This window comes from Notamacropus eugenii, chromosome 5 (genome assembly GCF_028372415.1).
Source record: "Notamacropus eugenii isolate mMacEug1 chromosome 5, mMacEug1.pri_v2, whole genome shotgun sequence".
NCBI classification, from domain to species: Eukaryota; Metazoa; Chordata; class Mammalia; order Diprotodontia; family Macropodidae; genus Notamacropus; species Notamacropus eugenii.
In genome coordinates this window covers 315,839,611-315,864,638 of record NC_092876.1, presented here as the reverse complement: position 1 = coordinate 315,864,638, position 25,028 = coordinate 315,839,611, and the positions used below count along the sequence as shown (strand labels likewise).

The 25,028-nt window shown below is 34.8% G+C and overlaps 1 protein-coding gene across 1 annotated transcript in view; it reads right to left on the bottom strand.

Moving 5' to 3' along the window:
* CNTNAP5 (contactin associated protein family member 5) overlaps nt 1-25,028 on the bottom strand; it is a 951,365-nt gene that overhangs the window by 192,682 nt on the left and 733,655 nt on the right. Inside the window, exon 14 of the mRNA XM_072613412.1 lies at nt 22,952-23,108. Coding sequence (XP_072469513.1) covers nt 22,952-23,108 — 157 coding nt within the window. The remainder of the gene's footprint in view (nt 1-22,951; nt 23,109-25,028) is intronic.

Sequence of the window (25,028 nt, the reverse complement as noted above, 5' to 3'; positions counted from 1 at the left end):
AGAAAAAATGATTCAAATTAATTTCCTTGAAATTAGATGAATCAACATGAATTCAACACACATTTGAAAATGAAAACTTGGTCTTTTCTGCACTTGCTGTATTGGAAAATGCCTTTATCAAGAATGTGTATACATATCTATCTATCTATCTATCTATCTATCTATCTATCTATCTATCTATCTATCTATCTATATATATATATATATATATATACTCTCAAGGTGCCAAATCAAGAAATGACTTGAACCTAATTTAACTTAGGAGTAGCAAGAACAACATTCAAATATGTTTAATTGGTAATAAAAGTTGTGTAGATACAATACAGGACATTGGACAGAGACCATACCATTTCATCAAAGGTCTCACCAATGCATCAAACAAATCACTTGTTTTCAGTCTAGTCTTAAAGAAAGTAAGTAAAATTGTTCTCTCTGTAGAACTGAACTCATGAAAAGTTTTAAAAGACTAATTAGAGAGGACAATTTCATTAACCTCCTTTTATTTCTTTCTGCCTACAAATATATCCATGTTCCCCTCATGCTCAAAAAACCCTCATTTGGTCCATTGATCTTCAAGGACTATCCCATATCTCCCTTCTCTTTTATGGCTAAATTCCTTGAGAAGGCCATATACAACAGATGCTTTCACATTCTTTCCTCTCACCCTCTTCTTAACTCTCTACAATTTGGCTTTTGACCTCATCATTCAGCCAAAACTGTCCTCTCCAAAGTTACTAACAATGTCTGAATTATAATATCCAAAGGACTTTTCTCAGTCCTCATTCATCTTGACTTCTCTGCAGCACTCAATATCATAGATCACCTTCTTTTCCTTGCTATTTTCTCTCCAGGCTTCTGTGATCCTGTTCTATCCTGGTTCTCTTCCTACTGATCTCACCACTCTTTCTCTGTCTCCTTTGCTGGATCTTCCTTTAGGCCACAATGCTAACTGTGGGTATTCCTCAGCGATCTGTCCTGGGCCCTCTTTCATCACATTCTATAAAACTTAACTTGATGATTTCATCTGCTAACATAGATTCAATTATCATTTCTTTTCTGATGACTCAAATCTATTTATCCAGCCCTAACCCCTCATTGGCTCTCCATTGTAGCATCTCCAAATATCTATTGTACACCTAGAATTGTATGTCTCATAGAAATCTAAGGTTCATTATCTTTTCCCAAAAACTCTCACCTCTTCTTAACTTCTGTATTACTTTGGAGGGTAACATCATCTTCCCAGTCACCCTGAATTGAAATTTAATGTCATTCCCCTATTCTTCCTCTCCCTTCTCCCAGGGCATCCCTTTTTCTTGCCCATTGGTTTTTCTTTATATCATCCCAACATAATATATTGTAATAGTAATTAAAATGGGAAGATCTTTCTGTAACAGCAAGGACCCCACCATACACAGAAAGACCTGCTTCATGGATTCTTAGCTCTGCTTTTCTAAAAGGAAAGCAATTTTTGAGGGGTCAACAATCTACTTTATTCATGTACATATATCATCCACTTAGTTCAGGGGGAAAAGTCAGCACCCTGAACTTCAGAGAAAATAGAAACAGAAATTACAAGAAGAAATTATAAACAGAAAGACCAACAGACAGGGCTTCCAACTGTCTGATCATAGACTATACATACATTGTTACCAGAGAGAGAAGCACCACCATCTGGGTTTTCAAAGCCAGGGGACTCCTTAGCAGCTACCCAGAGTCTCATCTGGCACTGGAACCTTCTTCCAAAAAAAAGCCCCGAAGTAAAACCTCAGCTCAGAGTATATATACACTTTTCAGAGCTAGAGGGCACAACCCTCATGACCCAGTGCCTCATTAGAAATGAACAAAAGCTATTGAAGCCTATTAATGGGCAGGGAAGACTTTTGACTCTTCCCCCCACCCACCATTAACTTTACATTAGCATTACACTTTCCCATTAATTGATAGGCCTATGTGACCTACCTGGGTCACACGAATCTGGGGTGGGATGAACTTGCTGAAATGGAGTAGGGAGGGTGGAATAGGAAGTGGTGGAGCTAGAGCAGAGTTGAGAGGAAATTGGTCAGAATAATCAGCACTGAGGGAGAGAAAGACAGCAGGCTGGCCAGCTAGCATAAGGGACAGAATTTGTTTGTGATTAAACAAATTAAAGGAGCCTGTTTGTGTTTAAGGCTTGTTACCGTCTACATTGTTATTGTGCATAGCTTTCTTTGTTACTATAATGGTTTTGGCTTTCTAGTGCTTGGATTTGGCTCTCTGGTGTCTGAATAAATGTTTTGGTTCTGTTTTCCATGTGGAAAATCTGTTGTATTTCACGATTCAGAATTGTGCTGGGATATTCATGGGTGCTGTAGGGGCTAGCACTACATATACTCACTCTCATGTCTTCTGTGTAGAATTCATGTAATTGGCCTAATAACAATAACATTCTTAGAAAATGTATGATCTTCTCATGTAAAAATGTGAACAGTTTAACCTTGAGTTTTCCTTTTAATGTGTCTCAAGTTTTGTATTTGAAAGGCAAGTTTTCTTTTCAGCTCTTACATTTTCATCAGAAATACTTGAAAATTTTCTAGTTTATTAAATTTCCTTTATTTTTTCCACTGAAGGATTATACTCACTTTTGTAAGTTATTTTTGGTTGAAATCTTAGCTCTTTGCCTACCAGAATATCATATTCTCTCTTTTTTAACATGGTAGCAGCTAAATCTTATGTTGTCCTGACTGAGGGTCTATAATATTAGCATCATTTATTTTTGGATGCTTTAAGGATTTTTAGTTAGTTAACTCTAAACATGCATGAGAGTTTTCATTTTGAAGTCTCAGGATAATTGTTGGATTCTTTTAATTTCTATTTTGCCCTTTGGTTCTACGATATCAGGGGAGTTTTCTTTGACAATTTCTTGAAATATGATATCTAAGTTCTTTTTTTGGTCATGCCTTTCAGGTAGTTCAAAAATGTTTAAATTATCTCCTCTTTACCTATTTTCCAGGCCTTTGTTTTTCCAATGAAATATTTTGCATTTTCTTCTATTTAAAAAAAAAATCTTTCCTTTTTTCATTCTTTGATTTTGTTTTATTTCTTGATGGCTCATGGAGCCATTAGCTTCTACTTGCCCAATTCTAATTTTTAAAGATTTTTTCCCCCAATGAGCTCTTTGCCTCTTTTTTTTCCAATTTTTAGCCAATTCTAATTTTTAAGAAAAAAAAAATTTTTTTACCATTAGAAGGGTTGTACCTATTCTTCCATTTATCAATTCTGTTTTTAAGATATTATTTTCTTCAGTAGTGATATTGCCTCATTTATGAAGCTGTTATTTGTCCTTTTATAATGTTTTTTCCTCACTCTCACGTCTTTAACTCATTTAATTTTAGAAATCATTTTAGCCCTTTCAGGAATTCTTCTTGGGCTTGTGCCCAATGTACTTTTTTTCTTTGAGATTTTACTTGTAGCTGTTTTGGCTTCACAGTTGTCTCTGTTTTGATTTCACTGTCTTCTGATTTTATTCTTAATCTTCCTTATTACCATAGTAGCTTTTTATAATCATCCTCTTTGTTTTTGCGGATTAGCTCATTTTTCCAGGCTATTTTTTGAATTAAAATTTATGGTAAAGTTGTACTCTGTTTCTGGCATGAAGGTGATAGTGGTTAAGGGCACTTTTTGAAGCTTCTGGATTTTTTACATTATGTTTTAGAGCTTGTTCTGGGAGATTAGAAGTTTGGGGTACTTTTGAAGTTGATGTGATTTCCAAGAGGTGCAGTCACTGCTCTCCCATTCTGCACTTTGTTCCTTACCCAGGAAGGACCACTGGTCTCTTAGGATTCTAATTAATAATGTTGCTCAGGGTCCCTGCTCCCTTGAGACAAGAAGTGGCACTGTTCCTCAGCAGTGCTTTTAATGAAAATCGCTTCTCTCCACCCTTGAACTGTAACCTAGAAATGAATATTGCTAATATGTTTGTCAGCTTTCACTCCTGCATCAAGTGCTAGGACAGGGGGCCCTTACAATCTCTTTTTGACTATTTTTCAGGTCACCTTGCAATCTCTGGCTGAGAGTTACTGAAACTGTTCTTGCTTCTCTTGCCATCATCTAGTCCCACCATTGGTGTTTCATCCACATGGTCTCCAAGCCTGCCTCCACCTCTGTGTTGTAGATCTCTCTTTTCAACTTCCTAAATTGTCTTAGATTGGAAGATTGTCTAATCATCATCGAACCATTTTTGTTGATTCTGCTACTCCAGATTTTGAGTTGAGGATTTATTTTGAAGTTGTTTTCAGGGAAATATTGTGAGAGATTAGCTGAGTGTTTCTTCTACTCTACCATCTTGGCTCTAGCTCTGGAAATCTCATCAGTTGACTCTTGACTGAATAAATTCCACTCGGACTGATAAAATGTCAAGAGATTTAGAGTACAGGCCCTAGCACATTGGGTAATACCTTGGGGAGGATTTAGGGGAAAGACATGAATAAGACTGTCAGGGAATGAGAAATTTTGAGTTACAAACTGTACCCTTGCTGGGAGTAGTCATATCAATGACATTACAGATCCATTTAAATATAATAGTACTCTCACCTCTGATCTCAAATGAGGTATCTGATTGGACTCTATCTCCTCTTTATATTAGGACAATTCATGAAAAGGAGTTGAAATTTGTAGTTTTCCCTTCCTCTGAGACTCTATCCTCTCTTTCTAAGATCTAGATTCTTCTATCTCTCTGATTCCTCATTCTTTCTCATTCTTGATCTCTTTCTCTGCTCTTCTTTCTTTTCACAACCTTTACATATAAGTGCTCCTTGAGATTTTCCTGGTCTCTCTGCACTGTCTCCCTTTAATGTCTCATTCATTTTCATGTTTATTTTTTAAGTCCCAAAAACTATTTCCTCAGTGTAACTTTTCTTCAGAGCTTCTCTTTCTCATTTTAAACTTTGAAACAGAACTTTTTTTTTCCTGATTGACTTGATTTTTTTTCTTGACTTGTGATTTCATTGGGAGATTATCTAAGAAAACCAGCTGTGACAAAGCAGAGGTTAAGCATCTAGCCTAAGGTCAAATAACTAGTATGTTGGCAGAAGCACTGCTTGAAGAAATCTTCCAAACTTTTTCTCTCCCACAGCACAATATCAGGGGTAAGCAATGCTTATTCCATTCCATATTTATTCTTCCAAGAGTATATCTCTTCCTTTCAATCTTCTGAATCTGTTTATTTATATCCTTCTATCTGCAATGTGCATTTCTTTTCTTATCTTTCTACCTAAACTACTCACCCTTCAAGTCCCAATTCATATGGTCCCACTTGGGCATCCTCTCAACTGGTCACATGCTGCTCTCATCTGAGTCTACATACTTGGATATTTGCATTTCTTTTATGAGACTCATAATTTGCCTCATATATAGTATGTACCTATTTTCTTCCTCATACCTGAGGGTAGGAGCCATATCTCCTGCAGTGGACATCATAATGTAAAGCGTCGGTAAGCATCTCTTGAATTGCTTATATCTCAGACATGAAACAATTTTCTTGTGAATAGGGTCATTACCACATTCTACTTTCTATTGACACATCATTTAAGATATTTGATATTCCCTTTAATTTTTCCTCCCCTATTCTACTTCCTCAAATATATTCAATGAAGAGCTTAACAAAGAGAATAGCCAATGTGAAAAAAGAAATTGAAGCAAAAAATTCAGAGAATGTGAGACCCTATGTTGGTATTTAAATGAACACAACAACAGAACAACAAACAAATTAGTCCTCAACATTCCCAACAACTACAATGATTTTTAGATCCCTTATAATTCCCTTGTTGATCAACATTGTTTGAAAATTGTACCTTCTCTTTCCTTAAAAGGATGAAAAATGGAGGAAGAGCAAGTCACTTTAATTTTTTTTTTTAAAAACCACAATATCTATGCAGATTTCTCCCATAATTCTAGTAGTTACATAAACGCTGTACTGGACTCAGAGGACATATAGTAACTTAAGTTTTTATTATAACAAAGTGCTTTGCAGATCTGTGATTAAATCTCTCTGGAAATTACCTCTCCCAACAGAGGTGACCACTCTCAGTACCTCAATACATAAATCTTAAGGAATTGCCTGGGGAACAGAGAAGCTAAATTGTTTGTTCATGGACACAGAGCTTGGAAATATCTCAAATGAGGTTTGAATCTAGCTCTTTATGGTTTCAAGAACAGAGTTATGCCTGGTTGTCTATCCTTTTTCATTTAACTTATATAAAATAATAAGGAAAATTTAAAAACACCAGTCCTCTACCCCAAGTCATGAGGGTGAAACTGACATAGCCTCAGTTAAATAAGTATCTTAAGGTTTTATATCTTTGTACTTTCATGCCTTATTAAATTCCAGAAGGAAAAAAAAAAAAGATTGCTTTTGTGTACTGGAACACAATACAAATATTTTGAAGGAAATCCTCGAGAGTATGACTGTAGATAGTTGCTCTCTCTAGGAAGCATTAAATATAAGCTTCAGCAATCAACTTAAAGACCAAAAATAAAACCAAAATGTAAAAAAAGGAACCTAATTGAATTGTACCACGTCAGCTCATCTTCATCTTTCACATTTTGCCATCCTCCAAGATCTATCTCAAGTTTTTTCGTTGAACAATATTTACTAAGTTTCTGCTGCATTAGTCAGTCAGTGAATAGGCATTTACTAAGTGTGTATGAGGTGCTAGGCACTGTAGTAAGAGAACCACCAGACAGAAGGTACTAGTACTAATACGAATCTGAAAAGTCTTCTCATTGCAGAAAGTAGGATTGTAGCTGAGACTTAAAAGGAGCCAAGACATCTAGGAGGAAGGGATGAAGAGAGAGAGAATAGTAGACATAGAGGACAACCAGGGAAATTGCTCAGAGTCAGGAAATGGATTGTTTTGTGTGAGCAACAGCAAGGAGGCCAATATCATTGGATCACGGAGTATGTGGGATAAATAAAGTATAAAAATACTAGAAAGTTAGAAGAGGGAAAGGTTATGAAGGACTTGGCAGGTCAAACAGAATTTTAGATTTGAACCTGGAGATGATTTAGAACGATTAGAGTTTATTAAGTGGGAAGAGTGTGTTTGTCTGTGTATGTGGGGGGCTGCAGGAACATAATCAGACTTGATTGTTGATAAGATTAATTTGATAGTTGAATGGGGGATGGATTGGAGTGAGGAGAGAACTGAGGAAGGTGGACTGACTATAACACTGTGGTAAATGGTCCAGAAGTGAAGTTATGGTTGAGGGTTTATATGAGGGTCATAGAAGTGTCAGAAAAGGGAGCAGATGCAAGAAAAATTACAAAGGTAAAATTGACAGGACTTGGCAACCAAGTGGGTATGGGGGTCGTGATGAGAGAGTGTAAAAAATTGAGATTTACACCTTAAATTGTGAGCTTGGGTGACTGGGAGGATGGTGGAAACTTCAAGAGTATTAGGGGAATTCTGAAGAAGGAACAAGGAAAAGTTGAGGAGTTCTATTTTAGGAATTGTGAGTTTAAAATGCCTATGGCACAGAGATGTAAGAATGAAATTCACCTGAAAGGTTTGGGCTATATGAGTAAATTTGAGAATCATCAGCAGAGAGATGACAATAAATCCATAGTAATGGATGAGATCACCAAGCAAAACTGTATATGGGAGAAGAGAAAAGGACCCAGGACAGATCCCTAGGCCATACCCATGTCTAATGGCATGACTTAAATGAAGTCATATCAAATGAGACTAAAAAGGATGCCAGTAAATAGAAGCAGCAAGAGAGATTTACGTCCTGGAAACCTAGAAAGAAGAAAGTACCAAAGAAAAGTGAATGACTGACGGTTTCAAAAGCTACAGAGAATTCAATAATCAAGAGAGTCATTACATTTGGCATAAAGAGATCAACGGCAATTTTGAAGGGATTGGTTTCAGTTGAATGATGAGTTCAGAAGCCAGATTTAGTGAGTCAAGAAAAAAGTGAGAGAAATGGAAGTTGAATCTTTTATTGTAGATGGCCTTCTCAAGGAGTTTTGACAAAAACAAACAAACAAACAAACAAACAAACAAAAACTTAAAGGGAGATTGGACAATAGGGAGTGGGGATAAATGGATCAAATGAGAACATTTTTAGGATGGGAGAGATATTGTTCATTTAGAGGTTGGGACTTTAAAACTAATCTTTTGTTTGCTTGTTTTGTTATCATAGTATGTTTCCTTCAAATAAGGAACATAAGGAACAACGCTAAAAATAACTAAAACTGTTAAAATAGAATGAACTGTGATTAACTCAGTGATGAACCATGCTTCTGGGAAATGGATGAGGAAACATCTACCTATATCTACCTATCTCCTGAAAGAGCAGGGATGGACTTCAGGTACAGACGGACAAATGTATTTTGGAAATGGTGAATGAGGGAACTTGTTTTACTTCACTATGCAAATTTGTTAAGAGGGTCCCTTCTTTCCCTTATTCCTTCTTTCTTTTCCCTCCTTCTTTTTCTCCTTCCTCTCTTTCTCCCTTATTTCCTTTCTTCTTTCCCATTTTAAATAGTAGGTATGAAGGAGAAAAAAAAATACTTGTTAGTGGAAAAATAAATAATTTTTTTAAAGCTTTGTTTTTCCTTTTTTGGAGGGCATGTGTGTATGTGTATGTGTGTATGTGTGTATGTGTGTGTGTGTGTGTGTGTGTGTGATGTGATAGAATGGATTCCATTGTGGGAAAATGTTCATTATCATGCAAAATGTTTAAGCAGAGGCCTCAAACTTTGTTTCCAAAGAGAAATATGATACTTTCTATGTCTGTTGTATTTCTTAAAATACCCAGCACTGTGTTGGAATATAGAAAGAAATGGATAAATTGAGTTGGAGAATCAAAGGTTTAGAAGTGACCTCAAGATATATTCTGTCCCAATCATCTTCTGGAATCATAATTGTTCATTACAATTATCAGAAGCCTTAAGGCTTTCCATATTGTTCTATTTTTACAAGGTTGTTATTCTATAAATTATTCTCCTGGTTGAGTTCACTTCATAGCTATTCATACAGATCTCTACTTGTTCAATTAGCTATTTCTTTAAGCAGTGACTTCCTTTATCACTGACTTGGTATTCTAATAGTTCTGGGATTTTCTCTTTCATCATTTATTGGAATATATTATATACATTTCATGTTTTCTCATGATTTTCAGAGAATCCAATACTTTTTAAAAAAATTATCTCTCCTCATCTTGTTTTCCAGGTAATATGTTTTCAATACTAGATAAAATCTTATTTTCTAATTTTGCAGGCTTTTATTTTATTTTACTAGTTCCTATTTTATCTTTAAAATTTTATATAATCTTTGCTACTTTCTATTTTTCAGTATGCTCACTACTTAGGAAAGTATTCCACTTCTCTTCTAGGCTGTTTATTTTTTTCTAAGTGCTATGATTTAATACTTTATTTCTTTAAAAAAAAATCCTTTGTTTCTTCTATCTGCTTTTTTTAAATTTTTTGCTTATGTTTTCCACTTATATTTCTTAGGTAATTGACTTGTACTTTAGATTACTTTCTTCTATATGGATTTTTCTTATGTTTCTGCTTTTAGTCTTTTCACAAAAATGTTAAGGTTATTGAGGCCCCCTTCTTGATTGAGTCTTTCAAAATTCTCTTGGTTCTATAACTGCTAGAGTTATTATCATTCAAGCCACTTTATTTAGGATCAAAGAAGGTCTGGAAGGAAGACCATAAGAAGCCACAAGAAATTTTCAGTACTTCTCTAGCATAAAACAGCCAGTAAATCTGGCTAACAATAGCTTCCAGAAGACATATTGTGTGACACCAAAGTATATTATGATCATGAAATGGTAATTAATAAGATATGTTTGTGATCAAGAGAAAGGATAAAATTGATAGAAATAAAAGAGGAATGTATCACCAAACAAAAATGTGATTAACCTTCTATTACTTTACAGATTCTGTAACAGGTTCTTTTCATAGAAATATGTACAAATTGGGAATTCATAGCTTGAGCAAAACATAGGGAACTTGGGAAAGAGTTTGGAGGAAGAGAAACACCAGATGGCTAGCAGGTCTTAAAAAAGCATCTGTGAGGAAACACTAAAACCCAAACCACTCAGGATTTATTTAGTATCATTCTGCTAAGGACTTAACATGTTTCTACCTATTGTCTCAAATATACTATCCTTGTGAATGCTAAGTGAGGGGCAAAGTATTTCAAATTTCTCACTACCAATAACAGTTGACGTTTTTCAATTTTTTAAGTTTTATATACATGTTCTATTTTAAGTATAAGAAAAATCCTCTCACATAGGTACTGTATTGTCCTTATTTTACAGACAGGAAACCAAAGCTTTGAGAGATTATGTTACCTGTTCTTGGACCACAGCTAATAATTTTAAGAAAAGGGATTTGAACTTAGTTCTTCCAGCTTCCGTGTCTAGCACTAAACAAGGCTGCTACTTGATGAATATTTTTCTAAAGGTTAATCTCTATATTCATGTTAAAAAAGATAATTAATTTATGAGATAGGATAAATATTGTTTATCACTGATATGGATATTAAATGTTGCGTGGAATATTGGATAGAGACTTTGTGATTCAGAAGGAATTACATTAAAATTCCACCTCTGGCATAAAATGGTTAAATGACTCTCAGTGAATCATTTAATTTTTTAGTGTCCAAGGTAAGTACTTTAGATTCCAAATTGCAGGGGAAGAGGTATGGATCCTAATCCAATTAATCAACAAGCTTCTATCAAAAGTGTGCTACTATCCAAAGTGCTGAGCACTGGAGAGAGTATTCTCTTGAGATTTTCCCTATGCCAATAAAATCATGGATCCAATGACAACAAATAACAAAAACTGGATAGTTCTACCCAAAGTTAGAGGACCACACATGAAGGCTAGTGAAAGTTTCTTCAAATGTATGGATTCTAAATTCCAAGAAATTGCTGTAACTTTTTCAATTCTTCAAGAAAAAAAGAAGAATGTTTTTCCTTTGTTATGAAAAGAGTCTCCAAATTTCAGTGCCCACATAATTATTCTATATACCTACATATGTATATTCATATAAAATTATCATGGAAGCATTATAATTATATATTCATATGTGCATATACACATATGTATATAACATGTATATATGCTACATTTCATTTGGTATATGTTATATGGTATGTATGTGTGTATATACACATATCGCATGTACCATATAAACACACATTCCACATGTGCACATGTATGGCATGTATCATATACATATATGTAATAAACATACATGTTTAATATTAGCATAGATATATGCATATATACACATATATAACTTATATGACATCTATCTATAATGTGTGGGGAACACATGTGCATATATGTACATATGCATTTATGTATGTATATATATATATATAAGTCTATACAGTATATATAATATGTACACATATTTGTGTATCTAGATAGACATAGATACACACACAAACATACCCCATACAGTTTTATAAGAAAGTGGCATGTTCATGGATGGGAAAAGGAAGACAATTCATTATTAAAGATAAAATAAATATACATGTATTTCTGTAGCAAAAAATAATGCTGAGGAAACAGGGGCTCCTGGGAAGGAACACTGGACTGGGAGGCAAAAAAACAAACTCCTATTCAAAGCTTAGCTATTATGACCTATTATGACAAGACATTTCCCATCTCTGGGCTTCAGTATCCTCCTCTGTAAAAAAAGAGAGTTGAATTAATATTGATCTCTAATATCTTTCACCCCCCAAACAACCTCTTTAATGTTTGCTTGTTTTTTTAATCTGGGGGAAAGAGTTTCTAATTTGATTGCACTAGAAATATCTTATTTAAGCTGCGAAACATCAAAAGGAGTCATACTTTGGTTTTTAACACTGAATTTCTTTTTCTTCCTTCACTCTCCTGCCCTCCCCACCCCCTCCCAGTCTCTCTTCAGCAAGAAGACTTTAGCCCACACAAACAGTTCACTCCTTTGCCATTTTCAGTGAATATGGAACATGGTTGTCAACAAGTCTGTTTTCTTTTTCTAATCTCAACAGCTTATTACTCTAAAAGAGTAGTGTCAGAAAACACCAAGTTCCAATGCTGCTGACTGTCTGAGTCATTAAAAGGAAAAGAAAAGACAAAGTTCTTAACACTGCCTTTACTGTTCCTAGTTGCCTTTCCTCTCTGCTAGAATGGCAGCCACTCAGAAGACTGCCAAACAGGATATCAGAGTTAGCAGCTGACTCAGGTGCTGAGGCATTACTTCTAATCATCTGAGCTCAAGAAGAAGCAAAGTTGTTTGTGATGCGATTGGGACTGTTATTTCTTCCTGTTTTTTTCTCCTCAGTTCCCTCGAAGTCACTTCTCAGGAGCATGCACTTCAGTAAAAAGATTTGGATTCTAGTCTGAACTTTGTAATTGACCATGTAGTGATCTCAGGCAAGCCATTTAAACCCCCTGAGCCTCGGTTTCCTCACCAATTAATAAGTCATTCAGCCAACAAGCATTTATTAAGCACCTACTAAAGTACTAAGCACTGAGGTTACAAAGAGACAAATGGAATAATCCCTGCTCTCATTAAGGAAAAAAAGTATACATATATATATTATATATGTATCTCTGTTAAAGCTCATTACAACATTGCTGGACTATTTCAAATACCTCCTAACTATTCTTTCTGCCTTTTTTATTTCCCATCACCATTCCACTGTCAAGAAAATAATTGGAATAGACTTTCTTACAAATGGTTGTGTTCACATCACTCCAGAGCTCAATATGTATATACATATGTATATATGTATATATATGCATACGTATATATATTATATACATATATGTATATGTGTATATATGTATATATGTAATATATATTATATATGTATATATACATATGTATATATGTATATATATATGTATACGTATATATTATATACATATATGTATATATGTAATATATTATATATGTATATACATATGTATATATGTATGTATACATATGTATATGTATGTATATATGTATAAAAGTATACATATATATTATATATGTATTATATATGTATATGTATATATATATACACACACATTTAAGTACACACACACATGCACAAGCACAAACACACTGCAAATATAACATAGTAAAAACACATGGTAATTTCCATGGAGAAGGGGAGGTACTTGCAGATGTTAGGAATCAGGTAAGGCTTCATGTAGAAGACGCCCTTTATGCTCAGTTATGAAAGACATTAATGATTTCAAAGTGGGAGATGTGTGGATAGAGTGCATCCTAGGTACAGAAACAAACTACACAAAGCCACTGAGATGGGAAATAGTGTATGTGAGGGACAGTAAGGCCCATTTGGCTATTCTAAAGAACATATGAAAAGAATTACCATATGATAAACCTGGAAAAGTAGGCTGCAGTCAGATTATAAAGAGTTTTAAATTTCAAAAGAAAATATAGTGTAGTGTATAGTGTTAGATTTGGAGTTAAGAAAACCTCTTTTCAAATCCTGCCACTGATATTTACTACCTGAGTGGGAGCAAGTCTAAGGCTCTAAGTCTTAAGCTAGATATCACAAAACTTCACAACTTCCCATACCTTGCCCTGCTGACCAAATGAGTTTTCCTGTGGACATAGGCAAGATAGGTATACTCAAGCTAAGAGTTATGATTCCTTGCTAATACCTTTTCTATGTTGAAAGGAAGTAATTATTTAAAAAAAAAATTTAAGGGCCTGCATGTGTCCCATTTCATTCTAACACAGAACCTAAAACTAAAAACTAAAAGAACTAGCTGTTTTTGGTTTTACTAATATAGTAAATAACTCTTCAAGATATATTAGAAGGGCAAAATATTTGTAAAATTTGCAGCTGTTACTTTCTTTTCTGTTTTGTTTTTTTTTTCTTTTTTCATTTAATTAATTTATTTGTTTTCAGTTTTCAACAATCACTTCCATAAGGTTTAAATTTTCTCCCCCTCTCTCCCTGAATGCAATCTTACATGGGTTCTCCACATATATTTCTATTAAACACATTTTCACATTAGTCATGTTGCATAGAAGAATTAAAACAAATGGGAAAAACCATGAGAAAAACCAAACCAAAACATAACATAACATAAGAAAAAACAGTCTACTTCATTCTGCATTCCAAATCCATAGTTCTTTCTCTGGATGTGGATGGCATTTTGCATCGAGACCTTTGGGAATATTTTAAGTCCTTGCATTGCTGTGAAGGGCTAAGTCTATCAGAAACAGTCCTCACACACTGTGGCCGTTACTGTGTATAATGTTCTCCTGGCTCTGCTCATTTCATTCAGCATTAGTTCATAGAAGTCTTTCCAGGTTTTTCTGAAATCCAACTGTTCATCATTTCTTATAGCAACAATAGTATTCCATTACATTCATATACCATACGTTCAATCATTCCTCATTTGATGGGCATTCCCTCAATTTCCAGTTCTTGGCCACCACAGAAAGAGCTTCTATAAATATTTTTGTACATGTGTGAGCTTTTCGCATTCTTATGATCTTTTTGGGATACAGCCCTAGAAGCAATATTGCTGTGTCAAAGGGTATGCATATTTTATAGCCCTTTGGATATAGTTCCAAATTCTTCCCTAGAATGATGAGATCAGCTCACAGCTCCACCAATGATGAATGAGTGGAGAACTAGCTTATTAAAATAGTCCTATTCATTACACCCAGAATAGTTGGTAATTGGATTGAGATTGCATCATGGCTCACATCATGATGAAGGCAGGAGAATAGTGATGCAAATATGAGCCATGAAGTGATCAAATGATCACATATGATACCGTAGCATCCTTTGACATGTATCCATTAGTAGAATATTGAGAATCTTCTCAACTGAACAGAGAGAGAAATGCCTGCCTGATGGAGAACAGTTAGGTCAGGGCAGGAATGGCTGAAGAAACCTGCAAAGGAAGGTAAAGAGAGTGCTGTGTTCAGCATTAACTGGTTATTGTTGACCATTGTGCTGCAGATGGACTGCCAACTAATGCAAAATGTTTGAAGAAGAGTGAAAAAGTCATTGTGATTGGAACATACTGTATGTGAAGGGGAGTAATGTATAATAAGCTTGGAAAGTTAGTCTGCAGTGAGGTGTCAAAGACTTTAAATGCTAAGAGCCAGTATATCATAGTCAGTAGAGATAAATTAACAGGATACCAGCCTGAATAAGTCTGCTTATCACAGGTCTATAGAATTAGCAAGTGTTGACTCGGGGTATATGTATATGTTTACTGGCTGATGAGGGTCTTGAAGGGCTGCTGAAAACATGATTTTGACTAAAGATGTCAAGAGTCAGCATAAGGGCACTGTGTGCATAGATTAAGGGTACTGCTTTGAGAAGACAGAGGTTGTAACAGGAACAAAAGAAATACAGCTGATTACTTCCTAGTTTTTGTCTATATTTAAACATTCCCTAAAATGCCTAGTTAGGTGGATAGCTGTAGTGAGGTCCTATTTCATTCAAGCAATTGCCTTAAAAATAAATAAATGAATGAATGAATAAATGAATGAATGAATGAATGAATGAATGAATGAATAATCAGTTCAAGGACAAAGCTATTTTACTCTGTATCAGCCTGTGTAGATTTTACGCTGCCTCTGTCAGGAATTTTTTTCCCTGAAACTAGAGATCAGAAGATGATTTCTTGCTCCTAGACAAGTAAAACATAGAATAGCAAAAACAGGAGCTTAGCCTCAATTCCCTAATGAGAATGACAAACGGAACACCTGGCCTCCTTTCTCACCTAGAAAAAGTTACTCTGCTAGATTTAGCCTTATTCTAGAGGACATAGGTGTGAATTGAGAATTCATGTAGACTGCAGGAAAAGGAAGGGGAAAAGGCAATCTCCCCTCTCTGGCTGGTTGGGTCATTGATTGATAACTTGGTGAAGGACAACCTCAAAATAAAATTGTATCATCTCCAAAATTCCACAGCTGTAAGAGACACTGCAGAAAGATATTGACTTAACATGAGTCTTTTTTGAATGATTATATGCATGGGAATTAATGAAGGCAGTGAACTATATAATGTGGGGCTTAACTCCCTTATGCTACTGATAGTGAATTCCATAAGGATTTGGCTAATGCATAGAAGAGTTGTAAGTACAGAAAGGATAAATGATGGAAATACACTAAGTCAGATGACCTGGGTTCTGACCCTGATTTTACCAGTAACTAATGACATCCAGGGCAACTGTCTAGAGTTTGCTCAACCATTTGTCTTCTGTTAAAGCTCATTACAACATTGCTGGACTATTTCAAATACCTCCTAACTATTCTGCCTTTTTTATTTCCCATCACCATTCCACTGTCAAGAAAATAATTGGAATAGACTTTCTTACAAATGGTTGTGTTCACATCACTCCAGAACTCAAAATTCTTCAATGACTCATTTCTACATACCTACTAAACTTCAAACTTCTTTATTCCAAGCCCTCCACAATATAACACCAATCCAATTTCCCCCCGGTTCCCAATTTATCTGCAAACTACATTTATTTTCCTCTTCAAATGAATGGAAAAGGAATTTTAAAATAAGAAGTGCAACAAACAGAACCCTTCCCTTAAGTGATTCAGTTGCAGCTTTCTGCTTGTTGCACCTTGTCTTTGCTGGGCTACCTTGTTAATCTTAGTGATTAAGGGAAGAGGCAAATATACCATCAACAGGACATCACATATATCAAACTGCAGCCCTCCTAAACAATGACAATACTGAATAATTAGACCTAGGTCTGCGAGAATAAAAGAACAGACCTTCTAAAATTCAACCAAGTAGTCATCTTGACTTCTGCATAAAATGTGAAATATATATGACCAATTATCTTTTGTACAAGTTCAACCATATACTATGATACTCTATCGAAGCACTTAGTATATACACATATTGCATAAAGAGCTGAACCTGGAATCGGAAGAATTGGGTTCAAATCTAGCCTAAGTCATTTAATAGGTGTTTGGTTCTGGGAAAGTCTCTTAACCTGTGTCTGCTTCAGTTATATTAACTTTGAATCTTGAAGTGCTTATATACATGCTAGCTATTAAGAGCTATTATAATTAATGTTGTGCCTATATTATTATTATATGATATATAATATGTTATATTATCATACCTACATATTATTATTCTATGTACATTATTATACCTATATATCTATATTTCCATTGTTGCCAATCCAAGGCCTTATAACTTTGATCTGTCTACCATGGGGAGACTCAGAGAACACCCATCCACCCATTCATGCTTTCTCTCTCTCTCTCTCTCTCTCTCTCTCTCTCTCTCTCTCTCTCTCTCTCTCTCTCTCTCTCTCTCTCACACACACACACACACACACACAAACATATACACATACACTCAGTTTTTTCTGATCAAAAATCAGCACAAGTATTCCTGTTTTCATATTTATTGTATTAGGAAATATAAGAGCAATTATTCTAGTAATTGTGATACTATATGAGAATTACAACACTCTAAGGAAAATAATATTTGAAATATCCCTTTTCTTCTAACTTCTCTGATATATATACATGTATATATTATAAATATATATGCATATATATACATATACATGTATATATATGCATTGAGAGAGAAGAGAGGGAGAGTCAGAGAAAGTGACTGAGACAAAGGAGACAGAAAAAGAGACAGAGATCGTATTGGAATTTGAAGGAAAATTACAATGGAAAGTATTTTTAGGTAGTATCATTAAATAATTATTCAGTGACCTATTCTGCATCCCTCATCAAGGATATCAAGAAAATATTTTTTAGTGTATTTAAAACATAACAACTTTCCTGAGCACCTAAGTGAGTGTCCAATACTACCTTAGAAACCATGCCACTGACTACTCGGGTAGTTGGATTTGGGAATGTAGAATTTCACAAGGGAGAAACATCTGCAAGTCACAAAGACAGGTCTATTCTCCTAGCACTGTTCAGTTTGACATTTTTTGTCAGTGACTTCGAATGAAGACTGAGATGGCATGCTCAGCAACTTTACAAATGACACAATGCTGGGATGGATATCTAGTACTTTGATGATTGAATTAAGATCCAAATAGATTTTGAGAGGTGAGAACTATGAGCTGAAGTTAATATAATGACATTTAATAGGGATAATTGTAAATTTAATTGGACTAAATATAAAGTTCTGCAGTTAGATTCTCTCAAAAAAAAAAAACATCAATTACACAAATACAGGCTGTTTGAAACATTCATTTCATTAAAGTTGCTACTTAATTATAAACTCAGTATAAGAAATAGTCCATACAGACAAGAAGATGTAGGTTCCAGTCTGAACTAATACATATAAGCTTTGTGACTCTTGGCAGGACAATCAAATTCTGAGTACCTCAGGCAAAAAAAAGACTATAAATTACAGAGTGGGTACCAATATACCTTAGTCTCTCAAGTGTCCCCTTTTCCAAATCCTTATGACAATGAAATTATAGGTCCAAACCACCACCAAAAACAAAAAAATGAAAAAAACCCAATAAAAACATAAATATGAGCTAATACCATCACATCATGGTGACCAAAAAACAAACAAGCCTTGAAGTGAACTTAGCCTTATTGAGATAAGGATATTATCTAGATCAAGAGAATATTAAGCATAGAATGTAGAAAGAAGACACTATCTGGAGTCTTAGGACCTATGTGGCCTTGGGCAAATCACTGAACCTCTTTAGCCTTCAGCTTTATTATCTCTAAATGAGACAGAGAACACTGATGGACTTTAAGCCCTTTTCCAGTTCTAAATCAATGATAGTATGGATGATATACTTCTTCCTAGGCAGAACACATCTGGAATATTGTAGTGAGTTCTAAATAATACTGGAGGGTAACCAGAATGGTTAAAAGAACTGAAATAATTTTATGAGTACTGGTTGAAGAAACAGTATTCATTTAACCTATGGAAGAGAAGACAGGGGAGAAATATGTCTTCAAATCCTTGAAGGGTTATGCTGTGAAAGAAGGATTAGAATTATTCTGCTTGGGCCCATAGAACAGAATTAGGAAAAATGGGTGTAAGTTAAAGGGAATGCTAAAATAAAGAATATTCCCTGACAATTAAATTAGTGTATAAAAGGAATTAATGGGTCTTTAAATGATTTTTTAAATGGAAAAACTTTATTCTGAACCCTAACTGATAGTTTAGAGTTTGGATGATATGTAAAGTATATCACTTCACTAATGTATACCTCACTATTTAGAAACTATTTTTTGAGAGAGAGTGACCACATGGACAGGTCAAGACTTGTGATTTCATCAGTGAAGAATAATATATGTTTAAAGTCCCTATAATCAAAATTTGAAATTTGCTGTAACTAATTATCATTGAAATTTTCCCAGAACAGTGAAAGTTTGACTTGCCAAAGGCATCAAACTGTTATGATGGAGAGGCAGAATTTGAATACATGCTGTAATTTGTTTCTAGTATAAAGAACAATTCTATTTCTACTATGCTTTCACCTTTCATATAGACACAACATAATTTTCCATTATGAATTATTAATCAAGTATAACATGAAAAATATAATACCTTAAATGAGAACTATATTATTTTCGTATATTTTTACCCTATATTTCCAGACACATCCATATTGGCTAGTTTGCTTTTGAACTTTGAAGAGTTATCCCTATCGTGTATATAATACTAAACACATATATAATGCATTGAGATTTACAAAGTCCTTTTCTCATAGCAAATCTTAGAGATAGGTATTATACCTACTATCTTCATCTTACAGGAAAGGATATTTTGGCTTAGAGCAGTGAAGTGACTGACTCACAGTTTCACAGCTAGTATAAGAGGTCAAATTTAAAACCAGAGCTCATGAATCCAGACATTTTTTTCCCATTATACTGGTATTAAACTGGCTGGAATCTCTTTTTGTTAGCATTGATAGTTAGCTTGGGGAGAACTGACTGATGATTCTGTCACTGGTCAAGGAAGAATAGGAAGAAAATATACCAATTACTTTAAAAATTAAAAACAAAAGGGGTGAAGGTGACAGAGAAAAGGCAGGGACTTACCATAGCTCTCCTCCCAAACTCAGCCAAATACCTCTAATGACTCTAAACAAATTCTGGAGCTGGAGAACCCACAAAATGATGGAATGAAGGAAATCTCCAGCCCAAGACAGCCTGGAAGATCAACTGGAAGCATCTATCACATCTGACTGGGAACAGAACACACTCCAGTGTGGGCTGCGTCAGAGCAGACAGGACCTGAGCACAACTGGGGGGGACTGATTCTCTGGGACTAACTTCACGACTCAAAATGCTGAGGACAAATTGGAAGCTCAGTGGAAAAAAAACCTGTTGGACTTATGTGAAAGAGAAGAGTGGTCTGGTCCCAGCCCCAGGGTGGTGAAGGGGGTGGAGGAGCCTATAGCAGCCATAGCAGCTGCAGCAGCTATTTCTGGAGCTGCAGGCCAACAGGTTATGGGGAGAATTGAGCAGCTGACAGCACACCACCAACTCCACTGGAAGCAGAGAACTACCTTGACAAAGAACTCAAAAGTCAAGTAAATAGTTGGGGAAATAAGCAAAAACCAGAAAAAGAATCAGACTTAGAATCTTACTTTGATGACAAGAAAGACCAAAATATACAAAGAGAAGAAAACAACAAAATCAAAGCTGCTACGTACAAAGCCTCCAAGAAAAATAAGAATTGGTCTTAGGCCATGGAAGAACTCAAAAAGGATTTTGAAAATCAAGTAAGAGAAGTAGAGCAAAAATTGGGAAGAAAAATGAGAATGATGCAAGAAAATCAGGAAAAACAAGTCAGCTGTTTGCTAAAGGGGACCCCTAAAATGCTGAAGAAAATAACACCTTAAAAATAAACTAATCCAAATAGCAAAAGAGATCAAAAAGCCAATGACAAGAAAAATGCCTTAAAAAAATAGAATTGACCAGATGGAAAAGGAAATCCAAAATCTTACTGAAGAAAATAATGCCTTAATTAGAATGGAGCAGATGGAAACTAACAACTTTGTGAATTATAAAACAAAACCAAAGGAATGAAAAAATAGCAGACAGGGTGAAATAGCTCATTGGAAAAACAAATGACCTGGAAAATAGATGCAGGAGAGATAATTTAAAAATTATGGAACTACCTGAAAGTCATGATCAAAAGAAGAGCCTAGACACCAATTTCAAGAAGTTATCAAAGAAAATTGCCTTGATATTCTAGAACCCAAGGGTAAAATAGATATTGAAATAATGGACCAATAGCCTCCTGAAAGAGATCCCAAAAGGAAAACTCAAAGGAATATTGTAGCCAAATTCCAGAGCTCCCAGGTCAAGATGAAAATATTGCTAGCAGTCAGAAAGAAAAAATTTGAGTTTTGTGAAAACACAATCAGGATAACACAAGATCTAGCAGCTTTTACATTAAGGGATCAGAATGCTGGAAATGTGATATTCCAGAGGTCAAAGAATCTGGAATTAAAACCAAGAACCACCTACCCAGCAAAAGTGAGTAGAACACTTCATTGGGAAAATGGTCATTCAATGCAATACAGGACTTATAAGCATTTTCAATGAAAAAACCAGAGCAGAATATAAAATCTGATGTTCAAACACAAGAATCAAGAGAAGCATGAAAAGGTAAACAGGAAAGAGAAATCATAAGGGATTTAATAAAGTTGAACTGTCTACATTCCTACATGGAAAGATAATATTTGTAAGTCTTGAGGCTTTTCTCACTATTAGGGTAATTGGAGGGATTATATACATATAGACAGAGGGCACAGGGTAAGTTAAATAGGAAGGGATGATATATTAAAAAATAAAATTAAAGGGTGAGAGAGGAATATATTGAGAGAAGGAGAAAGGGAGAAATAGAATGGGGTAAATTATCTCTCACATGAAAAAACTTTTTCAATAGAAGAGAAGGGGGTGGGGTGAGAGGGAAAGAGTGAACCTTACTCTCATCAGATTTATCTTAAAGAGGGAATAACATACACACTCAATTTGGTATTAAAACCTATCTTAACATTATAGGAAAGTAGGGGTAAAGGGATAATTCGGGGAGGGTGGAGGGATGTAGAAGGGAGAATAAATGGGAGGAGGGGTAATTAGAAGTAAACACTTTTGAGGAGAGACAGGGTCAAAAGAGATAACTGAATAAATGGGGGGCAGGATAGGATGGAGGGAAATATAGTTAGTCTTTCACAGCATTATTGCTAATGGAAGTGTTTTGCGTGACTACACATGTATGATCTATATCAAATAGCTTGCCTTCTAAGGGAGGTTGGGTGGGGCTGGGTGGGAAGGAAGGAAGAGAAGTTGGATCTCAAAGTTTTAAAAATGAATGTTAAAAATTATTTTTACATGCAACTGGGAAACAAGACATACAGGCAATGGGGTATAGAAGTCAATTTTGCCCCACAAGTAAGTAGAGGGAAAGGTGATGAGAGAAGGGAGGGGTGTGATAGAAGGGAGGGCAGATTAGTGGAAGGCATAATCAGAATGCAAGCTCTCTTGGTGAGGGTGGAGGGGAGACATGAGGAGAAAATTTGGAACTCAAAATCTTGTGGAAATGAATTTTGAAAACTAAAAATAACTAAATTCATTAATTTTTAAAAAATTAAAAACAAAAACTCAAAAGTCATGCTTCACCAACTATAGAAGGCTGAACCAAATCACAAAGAGGTAAGAAATATTCCCAGATACTAACAAAAGAATAACGATCAAATACCGTACTGCACAACAGGAAAGCTTCAGAATACTAAGAAAAGATATTTAATTCTTACAATGTATTTTGCTTTTGTTGTAAACTTCATTAATAATTGTGAATAATCACAGATACTGGCAATTATTTAACAAGTTTTAAAACTAAGGATGTGGAATCTAAATTTTAGCAGTATCTCATGTTAAGTTTTCCAGCCATAGCTCCTTCAAAAATTAGAATTAAAAGCAAATAACCCTCTTACCATTCTTCTTTGTCTGCATCACAATTGCAGAAGTGTCTCATGTCCACACAACTCTCCTCCAGCCCACATGCACATTGCTGAACTCCTGGAAGGGAACCTCCCCAGTAGGGATGTCTTTCATTAGCTCTTCCAATCCACCATGTAAAAGGCATGCCATCTGGAAGACAAAGATCACACAAATCAGAGACAGCAGACCCAGGGGATGGATCACACACACATACACACACGCACACACAAAACTGAAATTAGAATTATCATTTCCTTAAGAAAGTACAAGAAAGTATAAGTAAGTATAGTTTTGTAATCTCAGTTTTGGATTTGGATACATACATATATACATGCATACACATATACATACATACATACATATATATATATATACACATATATAAATGTGAAGAATTAAAAAATTGGAATGATCAGAGTGCACAATTCCCTTTTCAAGATAAATGTTAATCTGAAAACATTTTAGCCTTAATTCTGCTTATTTTTAATTTTTTTTCAAAATTATGTGAATTCATTTTCTTGTTTTATTAAGGGCACTTTAATGAACATGACTGATTTTTTCTTTATTGTTAAAGATCTTTTAAACCCTTAATGTTATAACTCTTAGCATTGCTATCCACTGTGTAGGACCTTAGATGAAGAAGATATTGAGTGCAGCAGAAAGAGATGGAGCAGTAGGCACAGTAACTAGAGGGTTTCTCTAGAAAATGGTTTTATAATATCCTAGATAGTATTTTATTTTCTCATAATTTGCTTCATTGGATCTTATTTTTATTAATATCTTTGTTTTTTCTTCACCTTCATTTCTGAATATACCCTCATCTTCTTCCTCATGCAAATAAGCCATCTCTTGTAAAGATTTAAAAAGAAAAAAAAGTGATTTTGCAAAACAACGCATCAGCAATAATATAAGCAACATTCCAAAAATGCATAGTTGCCTCACATTTTTTTTTTCCTGAAGTGAGATAGAAAAAAAAGAAATTTGATTAAGGTTCATCTTCAATTGTCTTCTAATTAATCAAGGTCATATGGTAAATATAATAACTGACTTACAAACAAGCAACTTTTTAAAAACATACATATTTCTTTTTAAAGTATAATTTGTTCCTAGTTTATCGCCACTTTAAGGGTAAATATATTTCTCGATGGTATAGGAATCATTTAAGGGAAAAAACAAAATCAAATAAAGAAACAAAGATCAATAGTTTAGAAGATTAAAGGATTTAGAAATAGAGCAATAGAGCTTACAAAGAGTTGGCATCTTATGTCATTTGGTTCTTTAGATATGTGAGTATGCAGATGCACAAAATATACATGCACATACACATACATTTATACACATACAGACATGCATATACATCCATGTGTATACATGCATATGCATATATGTATATGCACTTATCTACATACATACATACATATATATCAGACAAAGGGTTTAGGGTAACATGAGGCCAACTAAACTTTGGGAAGAGATGTTCTAGGTCTTGGGTAGGGCTCAAAAAATAAGGGAAGAATATGACAAATATAACCTTGACCCTTTTCATTAGAATCAACCTTTAACTTAGGTTAAAGGGCAGAAAGTTTTGCTCCCTTCTCCTTTACTACACATCCACATCTCACCCCACAAGACCCAAGCTTAGTACTGAACTTTAGCCACAATATGAATAAATTAAGTAATGAATCAATAAATAAAAAAAAATTATAAAACATTTACCCTATGCCAAGTACTGTGCTAAGCCCTGGGTAAACGAATACAAAAGTGAGACATCCATTCTATTTGAAGGAAATCACACGTTTTGTTGTTCTTCAGTCATTTCAGTTGTGTCTGACTCTTCGTGACTTTATTTGGGGTTGTCTTGGTAAAGATACTGGAGTGGTTTGTCCTTTCCTCCTCCGGTTCCTTTTAGAAATGAGGAACTGATGCAAACAGGTTTAAATAACTTGCCCTGGGCCAATTCACTAGCATATTTATGAGGCCAGAATTGAACTTCTGAAAATGAGTCTTCCTGACTTCAGGCACATCACTTTGTCCACTGGGCCACCTAGCTTCCCCAGATGACACTTATGG